The sequence below is a fragment of the Neofelis nebulosa genome, chromosome 15, assembly GCF_028018385.1.
Source record: "Neofelis nebulosa isolate mNeoNeb1 chromosome 15, mNeoNeb1.pri, whole genome shotgun sequence".
Lineage (NCBI taxonomy): Eukaryota > Metazoa > Chordata > Mammalia > Carnivora > Felidae > Neofelis > Neofelis nebulosa.
In genome coordinates, this window is record NC_080796.1 from 27,253,125 (window position 1) to 27,268,181 (window position 15,057).

General features: G+C 40.8%; 1 protein-coding gene across 4 annotated transcripts in view; it reads right to left on the minus strand.

Moving 5' to 3' along the window:
* Positions 1–13,998, minus strand: part of ABL2 (ABL proto-oncogene 2, non-receptor tyrosine kinase) — a 116,259-nt gene extending 102,261 nt beyond the window's left edge. For 2 of the 4 annotated variants that reach the window (XM_058700786.1, XM_058700784.1), the window contains exon 1: positions 13,547–13,998. In XM_058700786.1, coding sequence (XP_058556769.1) covers positions 13,547–13,703 — 157 coding nt within the window. In that variant the 5' untranslated portion in view covers positions 13,704–13,998. The remainder of the gene's footprint in view (positions 1–13,546) is intronic. The other 2 variants (XM_058700790.1, XM_058700788.1) reach the window with 1 other exon arrangement.
* Positions 13,999–15,057: the final 1,059 nt, after the last annotated feature.

A 15,057-nucleotide genomic window follows, 5' to 3' on the forward strand; every position in this document is an offset into this window, starting at 1 on the left:
CTCACAGAAAACTGCTAATGTAAAAGATTCAACTACAGTAATGTAATAGTTCAACACTATTAAATCTGAAATAAATTAGTAAATAAATCAGAAATTCAGTGAAATTTTATAATAAAAATGGTGAGGTATAGAAAAAAGATCAATGAATGCTAATATGTAAATATAAGGACATCAGAGGAAATAGAGAAGACAAACAATGTGAAAGCCAGAAAAATAGTCAAAACTTCCTAAACTAGCAAGAAAACCAAAATCCAAGGATATAAGTGGTACATTATGAAAAAATTCAGAAATAATCCTTTAAGACAGACTTCTTAAAGACCTATCAAGTTCTTTAGCTTTAAGAAGAAGAATTTTATACAAACCAATAGTACAAAAAATTCTATTAAAAAATGGGCAGGGAGCACGTGTGTGGCTGGGATGGTTAAGCATCCAACTCCTGATTTCAGCTTGGGTCATGATCTCGTGGTTAGGGAGTTTGAGCCCCACGTTGGGCTCTGCTCTGACAACACAAAGCCTGCTTGGGATTCTGTCTCTCCCTCTCTCTGTGCCCCCCCATCAAAATTTAAAAAAACTTTACGGGGCGCCTGGGTGGCTCAGTTGGTTAAGTGTCCGACCCTCGGTTTCGGCTGAGGTCATGATTTCACAATTTTGGGAGATTGAGCCCTGCTTCTGGCTCTGTGCTGACGGTGCAGAGGCTGCTTGGGATTCTTTCTCTTTCTTTCCCTCTCTCGCGCGCTCGCTCTCTCTCTCTCTCTCTCTCTCTCTCTCTCCCTGTCTCCCTCCCCCCCCACCTCTACCCTTCCCCTGCTCACGCTGTCTCTCTCTCAAAATAAACTTAAAAAAATGTTTAAATAAACTTAAAATTTTTTAAGAAAATAAAAATGTTGGTAGAAAGATACTAATGTAAAAATTATAACTGCCTACCTAGAAGAGAATTAAAAGAAAAATTACTGGGGCGCCTGAGTGGCTAAGTCAGTTGAGCGTCTGACTCTTGATTTTGGCTCAGGTCATAATCCCAGGGTCGTGAGAACAAGCCTCACCTTGGGCTCCACAATGGAAAATTAAATTGGTTCCAACCATCAGTGAATGAATGAATGAATATTTCACATAGGTTCAATTTGGTAATAGAAAGGGAAAAAATACCAAAAGAAAAAAGGAAATCTTTGATAATCTTGTAAACAAATATTCCTCAATAAAAAAAATGGTTAATATCCAAATGAAATGCTTAATAGATATATCTGAAGCATGAAACACAATAGAGCTGTTGAAAAGAATGAGAAAGGGGTGCCTGGGTGGTTCAGTCGATTAAGTGCCCGACTCTTGATTTCAGCTCAGGCCACAATCTCACAGTTCGGGAGTTCGAGCCTCACCACTGGGTTCTGCACCGACAGCAAACACAGAGTCTGCGTGGGACTCTCTATCCCTCTTCTCTGTCTGCCCCCCCTCTGCTCACTCTCTCTCTCTCTCTCTCTCTCTCTCTCTCTGTCTCAAAATAAATAAATAAATAAATAAACAAACAAACAAACTTAAAAAAATTTTAAAAAGCATTTAAAAAAAACAGAAAAGAATGAGAAATCTATACATTTGGTATAGAAGGGTCTTCCAGATACACTAAGTACAAAAAACAAATTTGGGAGAAAAAAAATTCACATAGTACAATGCTATTTATAATAACAAGAGAACTATTAATACATATACTCATATATATGTAAATATATAGAAAGTTCTGGGAAAATACACATCAAACCATAAACATTAGTTACCTCCAACAAGGGAATATAGGATCATGGGCAGGAATATCAAAGGGGACTTTTTTTTTTTTTTTTTACATTGAGATATCTCTTCATACATTTTTATACAATTAAAAAATAAAAATTTCAAAATAAAAGAAAGCTTGTGTGTTTTGTTATACACATACAAAAGCCTTCATGTATCCTTTCTTTCCTATAAGAAACAGATGGGTGATACTAACTGTGCCTGTTAGTACTGCTAGTTTTAGGAAAACGTTGTCTTAGTAATTATCTAGAACCACAAAATGCTAAGTAGCTTTAGTCCTGGCTCAATATTGTTATTTTAATTTGCTGGAATTAGCGTAGAGAGAGGAACATGTTAACAAATTGTATGTGTACATACTGCATAATATATTAAGCCACAGATCATTTTCTTTGACCTTGACCACATCAAGTGAAAGGTTTCTAAACCCTCCCTCTCCTTGGAAAGCAAACCAGGAAATATAAATCGCCTGGGCCTGCTGAGCTTTGTGTTCTGCTGGATCAAAAACCAATACTGGCAGAGTTCACTGTGGAGAAGCCAGCAGTCCCACCACCAGAGACTCAGCACATTCACAACATGAAGCAAAGGGGCGGGGGAGAGCTTAATATAGGTTCCTAGGTTTTTAGCAACCAATATTAAAGTTGGCATAGTATTATATTTAATGTGTATCAACCTATGAATTTGAGTGGAAGTTCAAGCACAAACAATACAGAGAAACTGTTCTAATTAGTGTTATAACCATAAATTTATATACTGAAATCATGCACCCAATCCCAAAAGGCAGCGATTAGTAGCCAAGAGTTATTGTGCAAACTATCACACTTCCATACATGCGGACACACAAAACTAGTTTTATAGTTTTTTTTCATTAGGATGTTCATCAACATCTATTTAAGCAACATCATTCTTTTGGGCAGCAGTTCTAAATAATACCTAACAATTGAGTCATTAACATAGGTAATTACCATAGAATAACTGAGTAAAGAAACAGAAAGTACTCTGGAGGATTAAATTTTTTTCTTAATTCTGCCATATTACCTACAAAGGAAAAAAAAAAGTCTCCTTATAAATTGCATATTCCAACTATAAATGAAATATATGACTTTAGGGGCACCTAGGTGGCTCAGTCTGTTGAGCATCCGACTTTGGCTCAGGTCATGATCTCACAGTACGTGACTTCAAGCCCTGCATTGGGCTCTGCGCTAACAAACTCGGAGCCTGGAGTTGCTTCGGATTCTGTGTGTCCCTCTCTCTCTCTGCCCATTCCCTGCTCACACTCTGTATCTCTCTCAAAAACAAATAATAAACATTAAAAAAAAATTTTAAATATATGACTTTAAGTGGCTATATATATTCCAATACCACAACACTGGAGTACTTCATTTTTAACATTAACATTTTGTAAGATAATACACCCCTAAAATTATTTGTTTACACTCAAACACCCTAGCGTATTAGCTCTTACATATGGATATTCTATATATCTAGGGGTATATCTGGATACAGAGAAAAAAATAGTTACCTACATAGTTTTATCAGTAAAATTATTACTAATTAGACATACTGTCATTTAAAATGTTTTTCATTGACAATGACTGTTATAAAAATATATAAAAGAATGTAGAATAAGAAAAATTATTCCACAATTACTCAAGGACATCTACTATGTGGCAGAAGAATTAATTCTTACAACCTAGTATCTTAGAACCTAAAAGTCATCTACACAAATATTTATGCAATTGGTATACAATATTGTCAGTTGGTAGTTTTTTTAAAGAACTTCTACCAGTATGGTTTAATTAAATCCACTATAAATATCAGAGAGTATATGTGACTAATATTTTATACTCTTCCACATTCATAGAGAAACAGGGCTTAATGCATTCATCCTTTAATAGGCAATCACTGATACCTGTTAAATCTTCTTCATGTCTAAAAAGCCAAGAGAAGAGAGCTGTAATCTATCAGAGGGTGAAAGTATAAAATTATACAAATATATAAGACATGTATTTATTAATATACTTATATGTTAAATTATATAAAATGTAAATTTTAAGGATGAAATATTAATAACACTAAGTCTAGAAGTTAGGACAGTAGTTCAACATTGCCATGAGATTCCAAATAGCATGAGTGCCTACTGCTCCCTTTGTTAGACAATATCCAAGTCTCAATCCACAGCCACAGAGTATACAGATCAACTCTTGCCTACCATTCTGAAAACCGCATCACTGGTCTCAAGAGATTTAAAAGCCTAAAAATCTCTGTATGCGCGCGCGCGCGCGCACACACACACACACACACACACACAATTTCTTTGGTCTCTAATATTTTTCAATTGGGCAAGTAGGGTTTTATGGGTTTAAATGAAAAAACAGATATTAAGTGCCTAGAACATGCCTGGCACACCTCACTCAATAGATGGCAACTATTTCTTCACCACTTCTTCCAGTAACTGAGGCCTGCCCTAAATCTGTCAGCAAAACCCTAGCCCTACCTCTCTTTTCCCTCACACACTAGGTTCTTTCAAAAGTGCATCTCTTAACAGACCTCTAAACTATGAACTCTCAGAGATTAAAAAAAGTTAAGGCCAAAGCAAAAAGACCTCTCTTCCTGCCACCAAAAGATGGTAAAAGACAGTGGACACCTGCATGTGGACACTCGACTTGGAACAAATGGTCTTTTGAACCAGTTTTAAGTAAAACAGAGTCAATACATTGTTTTCTGACTCAACTGACAATCTTTGAATAACGCTGATCCATTACTCTTCTTAATCTCACATTACCCAAAGTGTTCTCACAGTTCTTAAAGTGTGCCCCTCAACCAGCAGCGTCAGCAACAACTGGAAATTTGTCAGAAATGCAAATTCTTAAACCCCACCTCAGACCTGAATCAGAACCAGTGGGGATGGGACCCAGCAACCTGTGTTTTAACAAACTCTGCAAACTAAAGTTTGTGAACATCTGTTCTATATAATTTGGTGAAGAATCTACAGTGAAACTCCAAATTTACCTATTCCAGAAGAAACCTATTAATATTAATGAGGTTAACATTCTTAAGTATTTTGAAATTTCACGTATATGACAAAAAGCCCATATGACTCACAAAATCAATATAAAAGTCCTACTAACACATGCTTTTAATAAGAAACTTTATAACCAGAGGTAAAAATAATACAGAGAGGCACAAAAAAGTCTCAAAGGATATCAGATGAAGGAGGCTGCATTATGATAAGTCATTAAATATTAACCAGCAAACAACTGTGCCAGCTTAGGAGATGTCTACCTAAACGTTACATTTGCATTGGCCTGTGTTTCTGGTTCAATTTCTCTGAAGAAAAAACGTCAACCCTATGAAAAGAGTGAGTGAAAAAGAACCATGGACTGTGGGTCCTCTGAGAACCAGCCTCTAAGACAAATCATTCTAAGAGGGTAACATTTAAAACACTAATTCAGGGGCGCCTGGGTGGCGCAGTCGGTTAAGCGTCCGACTTCAGCCAGGTCACGATCTCACGGTCCGTGAGTTCGAGCCCCGCGTCAGGCTCTGGGCTGATGGCTCAGAGCCTGGAGCCTGTTTCCAATTCTGTGTCTCCCTCTCTCTCTGTCCCTCCCCCGTTCATGCTCTGTCTCTCTCTGTCCCAAAAAAAAATAAAATAAACGTTGAAAAAAAAAAATTTTTTAAAAAATAAAACACTAATTCAAAAATATATATGCACCCCTATGTTTACTGCAGCATTATTTACAATAGCCAAGAAATAGAAGCAATATAAGTGTCCATCAATAAATTAATGGATAAATATGTGGGGGTGTGTATACAGATGTACACATATATACATTACACACACATACACAAACAACAGAATATTATTTGGCCATAAAAAAAAAGAGAAGATCTTGTCATTTGCAACAAGGACAGACCTAGCCACTATTATGCTAAGTGAAAGAAGTCACATACCATATGATTTCACTTATATGTGGAATCTAAAAAACAAAAAAATGAACAAAAAGTAGAATCACACCTATAAACAGAGAACTGATATTGCCAGAACAGAGGGAAGTAGGAGGAGGGATGAGCAAAATGAGTGAAGGACAGTGGGAGAGCCAGACTTCCAGTTTGCAGTGAATAAGTCACAGGAATAAAAAACACAGCACAGGGAATATATTCACTGGTATCACAATAGTACTGCATGGTGACAGATGGTAGCTACACTTGTGGTGAACAGAGCATAATGTTTAAAATTGTTGAATCAGTATGTTGTACACCTGAAACTAATTCATAGTTGTGTGTGAACTACATTCAAATGGGGGGGGGGGGGGCGGTGTGGAGGGGAAGAGGACAACATTTACTTTCAGAAAAAGGAAGGCCTAATGTGACTTCAGGTCCCCAAAATTTCCCTACCTTTTTGATGTTTTCTCAAAGTTCTTTAATAATCAAAAAACATTGGGGGGGGGGGGGGGGAAGGAACTTACAGAGAGAACACAGAGACTTAAAATATAAATGGTAAGACAATTCTATATTTTAGCATACCCTCAAGATGACAAGAGCAAAAAAAAAAAAAAAAAAAAGACAAGAGCAGTGTTTTACATGGGTTACAAAACAAACATTTTCACACACAACTCATATAATCTCTACAACCATCTCGAGGTAAATAACCCCACTGCTACTTATTGAGTACTTAGTATATAATTTTATAGATTGGGAGCTGTAAACACTTTACTAATGTCAAACATAAAACTAATCCAATTCTAATTCTAAAACACATGTTCTCTAAATCTCTACACTAGAACAAAGATTTGGAGGCAAAAGCTTGAGTTTCAATCCCATAACTTCACTGCTACTTGACCTTAGGAAGTCATTTCTTTTAACTCTTCATCATCTGTAAAATGGGAAGATCAATACCTGCTCCCACCTATTTCAGAGTAGCTGTAAAGTTCAAATGAGATAAAGGACATAAAATGTCTTCATAAACTCTAAAACTATGCAAATATAATTATCATCATTCCCGATTAAAGAATGAACATGAAGAAAAAAAAAAAAAAAACACTGAAAGGAGGTTAGAGGGGGCAAGACGCTGGTTTTTCTGTTGTTTGGCTTTTGCCTTCTTTTTAAGCATGCTGAAGACGTTTAAGAAGGAACCTCAGACTGGGGAGCCTGGTGGCTCACTCGGTTAAGCGTCTGACTTCAGCTCAGGTCATGATCCCGCAGTTTGTGAGTTTGAGCCCCAGGTCGGGCTCTGTACTGACAACTCAGAGCCTGGAGCCTGCTTCAGGTTCTGTCTCTCTCTCTCTCTCTCTCTCTCTCTCTCTCTCTCTCTCTACCAGCCCTGCTTGTATCCTTTTTCTTTCAAAAATAAACTTAAAAACTAAATAAATAAAATAAGGAACTTCAGACTTCACAATTTACCTGGGACCTTACTGTCAATTGGGCTGTGAGAAGAGAATCTGTACCACAACTTATTTTGTCATTTTGCTATAAGCAGAGTCACAGTTATGCATCTGTAACTTCTGCAGATTTGGAGATTAACAAAAATGTAACAGTTTATTTCTTTTGAAAAGTTTAGTTCCCTTAAGAATCAGTGGCCACAACAGTGAGCACATGGCTGGCTCAGTCAGAAGAGCATGCAACTCTTTTTTCAAAATGTTTATTTATTTTGAGAGAGAGAGGGCAAGTCAGGGTGAGGCAGAAAAAGAATCCCAAAGTACAGAGCCCAAGGCTAGGCTCAACCTCAGGAACTATGAGATCATGACCAGAGCCAAAATCAAGAGTCAGATGCTTGCTTAACCAACTGAGCCACCCAGGCACCTGGAGCATGCAACTCTTTATCTGAGGGTCATGACTTTGAGCCCCAGGAAGAGTAGAGATTACTTAAAAAAAAAATCAGTGACCCCCCCCCCACACACACACAAGCAATCAGTGACTAGGCCACTATAATTAAAATTCCCTTTTAACAGCCTTCCTATTCTTTCTACAGTATCATTTTCAACCTGGGGTGCCTAATCTTTCATTCTGCAAACATTAAAACATGAAGTACAGATCCAAAATAAATAAGCAAATCAGCTCACTTAAACTGATGAGTTTAAGGGAAAATTTTTATTATTCAAAATGTCACAATTTAAGGTTAATTTTTAATAGTATTTTCAGCAAATGAGAAAAGTAAAGCTGAAGTGAAATCCTCAACTATTCCAAGGTCTGTCAGATATTAAAAAGACAATAAGTGGCACAAAAACACTCAGATCAATGGAACAGAATAGAGAACCCAGAAACGGACCCACAAACATACGGCCAACTAATCTTTGACAAAGCAGGAAAGAAAGAATATCCAATGGAGAAAAGACAGTCTCTTCAGCAAGTGGTGCTGGGAAAACTGGACAGCGACATGCAGAAAAATGAACCTGGACCACTTTCTTACACCATACACAAAAATAAACTCAAATAGATGAAAGACCTAAATGTAATAAGATAGGAAGCCATCAAAATCCTCAAGGAGAAAAGCAGGCAAAAACCTTTGACCTTGGCCACGGCAACTTCTTACTCAACATGTGTCCGGAGGCAAGGGAAACCAAAGCAAAAATGAACTATTGGGACCTCATCAAAATAAAAAGCTTCTGCACAGCAAAGGAAACAATCAGCAACACTACAAGGCAACCGACAGAATGGGAGAAGATATTTGCAAACGACCTATCAGATAAAGGGTTAGTATCCAAAATCTATAAAGAACTTTTCAAACTCAACATCCAAAAAACAAATAATCCAGCGAAGAAATGGGCAAAAGACATGAATAGACACTTCTTCAAAGAAGACATCCAGATGGCCAACCGACATATGAAAAAATGCTCCACATCACTCATCATCAGGGAAATACAAATCAAAACCACAGTGAGCTACCACCTCACTCCTGTCAGAATGGCTAACACTAACAACTCAGGCAACAACAGATGTTGGTGAGGATGCAGAAAAAGAGGATCTCTTTTGCACTGTTGGTGGGAATGCAAGCTGGTGCAGCCACTCTGGAAAACAGTATGGAGGTTCCTCAAAAAATTAAAAACAGAACTACCCTACAACCCAGCAATTGCACTACTAGGTATTTATCCAAGGGTACAGGGATGCTGTTTCGAGGGGACACATGCACCCAATGTTTATAGCAGCACTATCAACAATAACCGAAGTGTGGAAAGAGCCCAAATGTCCATCGACAGATGAATGGATAAAGAAGATGTGGTATATATGTATATATACAATGGAGTATTACTCGGCAATCAAAAACAATGAGATCTTGCCATTTTCAACTACATGGGTGGAATTATGCTAAGCGAAATTAGTCAAAGAAAGACAAATATGACTTCACTCATATGAGGACTTTAGGAGACAAAACAGATGCATAAGGGAAGGGAAACAAAAATAATATAAAAACAGGGAGGGGGACAAAACATAAGAGACTCTTAAATATGGAGAACAGGGGCGCCTGGGTGGCGCAGTCGGTTAAGCGTCCGACTTCAGCCAGGTCACGATCTCGCGGTCCGTGAGTTCAAGCCCCGCGTCAGGCTCTGGGCTGATGGCTCAGAGCCTGGAGCCTGTTTCCGATTCTGTGTCTCCCTCTCTCTCTGCCCCTCCCCCGTTCATGCTCTGTCTCTCTCTGTCCCAAAAATAAATTTAAAAAAAAAAAAAAATGGGGCGCCTGGGTGGCGCAGTCGGTTAAGCGTCCGACTTCAGCCAGGTCACGATCTCGCGGTCCGTGAGTTCGAGCCCCGCGTCAGGCTCTGGGCTGATGGCTCAGAGCCTGGAGCCTGTTTCCGCTTCTGTGCCTCCCTCTCTCTCTGCCCCTCCCCCGTTCATGCTCTGTCTCTCTCTGTCCCAAAAATAAATAAAAAACGTTGAAAAAAAAAATTAAAAAAAAAAAAAAAAAATGGAGAACAAACAGAGGATTACTGGAGGGGTTGTGGGCTAAATGGGTAAGGGGCATTAAGGAATCTACTCCTGAAATGATCGTTGCACTATATGCTAACTTGGATGTAAATTTAAAAAATAAATGGAGAATATACCAAAAAAAAAAAAAAAAAAAAAGACAAGTAAGTATCCAACCCCATATCGCTAGTCACAAAACATCAGCTCACCAAAAAGGTCCAATAGCAGAGTTCAGGAAAGTCATATATCACTCACCCCTTTCACACCAAAAACAGCCCTATTATTTTTATTCCTTCTAAATTATTTTCATAAAAATCACTTTTGACAAGTTATAACAACTTACCCATACATTAACAATAAAAAAAGAAAAAACAATAAAAATACCATTCTCATTTTAAATGAGAAAATATTTCTTCCTACAGAAGAAAAATCATGGACTCCGATTAAGCCATTTCTATAACGTCTGTACATTTTTACTGATTAACTACAAAACAACATTTGATCTACCTTTAAACCTACATGTAAACTCAATAGCCTGCCAGACTTCAACTCCATATATGAAATGATGTGCTAATATCTCGTGAAACTCACTATTTGTATACTCGTTCCAGGATCCAAATTTTTTGTGTAAATGTCAAATGATAGATTGAGGAGCTTTTGAATCTGATTCATTCATTCATTCAATTCAGAACGTGTCATGTATTTCTAAGCAGTTCTTAACTAGGAGCAATTTTACCCCCTGCCCCAGGGGCCATTTAGTAATGTCTGTAAACCTTTCTGGTTGTCCCAACTGGAGGCCAGGGTTGCTACTGGCATCTAGTGAGTAGAGGCCAGTGTGCTGCCAAATGTCTTACAAAGCACATGACAACCCCCTACAACAAAGAACCATCCACCCCAAAATGTCGACACTGCCAAGGCTGAGAAACTCTGATCTACAGAAACGTTTATAAACACTGATCTGTCTAGAAACAGTACTCACTTCACCTTTGTTTCCTGTATTATTTGCTAATGACATTCTTTTCATACTAGACTTTGGCAACAAACTTACCCTATTCCCATCCTTTCAATTAGCTTCTCACTTCCAAACTTGTCAATAATCATCATCTCAGCCAATTTCAAAACCTTACAGTCTTCGACTCACCCCTATTTTTATAATAGTAGTAATGGCAGCAGCTGACACAAATTTAGCTCTTATCATGCACTACGTATATTAACTAATTTAATCTACATACTATTATTATTAGGTGCTCTTATCCTCATTTTACAAAAGGAGAATCCAAGGCACAAAAACGTTAAATAACTTGCCCAGGGGTCACACATATAATAAGCATCTGAGCCAGGTTTCAAATCCAGGCAGAATGGCCCCAGAGTTAATGCCCTCTATAAATATTCCAAAGTGATCTCTTGTTCATCCTCCATATTGAATCATGAAGTCCTCTAAGTTTTACAAGGGCAGAGACTCTTGTTATGCTCACAGCAAGATCCCCAGAGCCCAGTTACATAATAGGTACTCAAAAAAATTTTTGTTTATTCAATGAATGAAATATCCCTCAAACTTACCCACCCTCACCCCCCCACGCCCACCCATTTCCATTGCGTCCACTTAAGGCCAACTGTTCAGCATTTCACACTTGGGCTTGATGATATATTCTATGAATTAGCCAATCAGGTAAACTGATATCAACTCCTCTGCCACATTTTCCATTACCCAGGCCCAATCAAATATATTCAAAGCTTTCTTCCCACTGCTTCAATTAGAATCATAAAATCTTAGAGTCAGAAGGTACCTCAGCATTCATCCAATCCAACATCTTGCAGATAGAGAACCCCAAAGATGATAAGTGACTAAATCACACAGCCAGGTGGAGCCAGGGCCAGAATTTGATTCTTGCCATTTTTGCTCTAAGATTTACTCCTGGAGGACTTGCTTCACTCCAAACAGGTGTCTCCTCACTATCCCATCAGCAAATTATGTTAATTCCCATTGTTCATGCTCAAGTCTTTTCTCCTGCCCAGCCTGTCCTCTTTTTCTTGATCCATAGATCCAAGTCCTAGCCATCCTTCAAAATCTCTTCCCATTCCATTCTTCATGACATTCCTCCTTCTCTGAAAAGTTTCTGTCCTCAGTAAGATGCTAAAGGAAGAGAATCACTGCTGCCCTACTGGGCCAAGTTTAATGCCTACTAACACTTCCCACAAAGTGAGGCTACTTGAATGATCTTCCTTGAAAACTATTCATCCATTCTTTCCTCCTGTGTTTTAGAAAGTGATTTCAATAAAAGCTAACTCATATATAGCACTTTCATAAAAATGTTCATATACCTGGAAGAGAAGCTGACTCACATCTTTAATAGTAGACATGTAACACTTGAATGGCCCAAAATAATTTGTATCTCCTCCACTGAGAAACAACTCAGCATGCTCACAAAGTCCAAACCCAGAGCTCTGTGATACAACTCAGCTAGCAGCCACAGCTCCCCAGGTTCATCTCTTTTCTTTGCATAATGCTATGCATACAATCATTATTTCCTCCAAAACTCCATTTCTAACAGTCACACTTCCTTTCCTTCCTTCTCCTCCCTATATTGTTCAATTTAGACACCCTGTATCTTTTATCCTTTATTATTTTCTATATGCCTCCTTAATGAAATTCCAACCTCTCATCCAACCTCAACTATGCAGTCCTTGTCACATCTATCCATGTGACATCTATCTCTTCAGCCTAAGGTCTTGTGATATCTCATGATAACCCATGAAGCTCAATTGTTTTTCCCCCTTCGCCACTCTTCCTTCCTCTAGAAAAGTGGTCTCAAAAGTGGTGTGGGTGCAGCTCAGAGGAAGTGCAAATGGATCCAGTGGGCTGCAGGGTAGAAAAATATCAGAATTCTCATTATACTTGTTTTTTCATCTCATCCTTTCTTAAATTCTATTTCTGTGTGCATTTACAAGTTACATAACATATCGGTACAGCAGAACAAGTACATATATAATTAACAGATACATAAGTTCCTGGAGTATATGCTCTTTTACTGATAAGAGGGTATGATCAAAAGAGTTGGGAGACAACCATTCTAAAAATACCTGGATAATGAAGCCAAAGCAATAGGTTCCAGACTAGCGCAGGATACATGTTACACATGGGCATATGAACAAGGAAGAAAACTCTTCTTCACATCCAAAGTCCTAACCATGACCACCAACCTCTAACCCCTACCAGCTTCTCAGAAGTGTATCCTACTCAAAAAAAAAGCAGAACATAGGATGGTCTAGCAAAGCCCTTCATGTGCAGTTTGGGGCGGGGGTGGGGAGGGTGGGGACGTCAAAAGTACTGAGACACTACCCTTATCTTTGCCACGGAATAGTATTTCAGGTCACAGCTCACTATTCTGACACTGCTCTTAGTCTGACTTATACGTACATATACACTTTATACGCCACTATCTCCTGAGATTCAGTTCCTATTTCCAAATCCCTTGAGGCACAACCCGTTCCCTTCGCTAACGACCGATTTACACTAACACCTACTGGATCGAGCCCACACCTCCCAGCATCCTTCCCTCCCCTGGGGATACTATCCACCGTCTTCACCGAGCCACACAGTGTCCCAAGATACAGCACAGTCCATCCACGGTCCCTAAGACCACTTCTCTTTCCTTCTCCGCCCCCAGGAGCTGCCAGCCAGGCTGGAGACGGGAGGGGGGAGGGGTGTGACTCGCCTCCCGTGACTGGCCCAGATGGCAGCGGATACCGCCCCCAGTCTCAGGCACCCCGCCACCCCTCGACCCCCTAGAGCTGCCTGTCTGCCTCCCACCCCGCCCCAACCCCACCCCCAGCCTCCCCCACGCCCTCACGCCGGCTCCCGGACACTCACCATGCTGGGTGAAGATATTGAAGCCGGCCTCTGTGGTGCGCCCCGCCAGGTCCCGCCTGCGGCCGGAGGGCCTGGCTGCACTGCTGCCCCGGATCCCGCGAGGCTGCGGCTGCTGAAGCCCCGGAGCCTCCCCGACGCGGCCCACCTGCTGCCCCATCCCTGCGCTCGCGTACTCCCGCGCCCCCGCCAACCCCAGGTCACATTCCTCCTCGGCTCCGGCCTCAGGCTCCCGGCGCTGCTCCGGCCTCTCCTTCCCAGACCAGGCCCCGGCCCCGAGCGGTCGGGCCGCCGGCGGCTCCGCACGCGGACTCCTCACAGCAGCCGCTGCGCTGCCTCTGGGCGACTCACAGATTCTCCTCCCTCCTCCTCCCGCGGCTCCGCGCCCCCAACGCCGCCGTCGCCGCCGCCGCCATCTTTAAACCACCGAGCACTGGGCGAGCGTGGGACAGAGCGTCTCCCGCCCCCAGCCCGACCAGTCACCTCCGCTACTCGGAGGGAGGGCTTCCCGGCGGCCCCGCCCCGCCCGTCCCGCCTGCCCCGCCCCCGCCTCCTCGCGGGGTGGGTCCCCCCAGAGCCCACCTCGTTGGCACGTCCACAGCTCCTTCGGGTCTTTTGGTGGGCCTCCGCGCCACCTGGGCCTCCCAGGTCTGAATCCGCCTTAGCGATCCCTCCCAAGTTCGGCTCTACATGCTACCTCCCTTGGGGGATGGACGGTCTAAAGCCATCCCTGTCCCACCTCCACCTGTCAAATCAATCAGTTGCGGTGAGCGCCCCAGGTGCATGGCTCTTTAGCAGGCACAGTCGGGACAGAAACGCACGAGGCTTTTGCTGCTTGCCATCCAGGTGAGGCTCCCTAAAACGCCCAGGAGATTCCCTTTCAACACCATTGTCAGCAGCAGGCCTAGAGTCTAAGATTATACAAAATTTACGTGAAGATACTAAAAAAGGTACATTATTATTTTATGGTAGTGTTTTGAAATTATTTCATGATGTTAAGTTGCACTCGCCTCGGTTGTCTGCACTTTGAAGTCTCACTGGAGAAGCGGTTGTGGCCCCACTCCTCATATTACCATGAATTCCTTTTGAGCTCCTTTACCGTCTAACCACATGTGTGTTCCTGTTACCCTTACAATGCTTGACAGTAAAGCTAATCTTCCCACCGGTATGCTTTATATACCGTGCACGTGGTCAGGTCTCCTTTTGATGACAAAGGGGGAAAAAAATGTTTCTCTTTGACCCTGTTTCTGAGTCAGAACTTACTCATCATTAGCTTATATTGTCTAAAGAGGGTGACGCAAAACAGCAGTGTTTTTTATCCATGCACACACATAACGTATGTATAAATATCCACTAATCATTCTGCCTCTGCACATTCTTGCATCTTAATATTGATCCAGTTTTTTTAAATTCTCAAAGAACTTGATAACTACCCTCTTACCATTCCCTTCACTTCCGTATTTCCTTGATAAAAAGTATCAGTTATTGCAGGTACCACCCTGAAATTTTGCTTA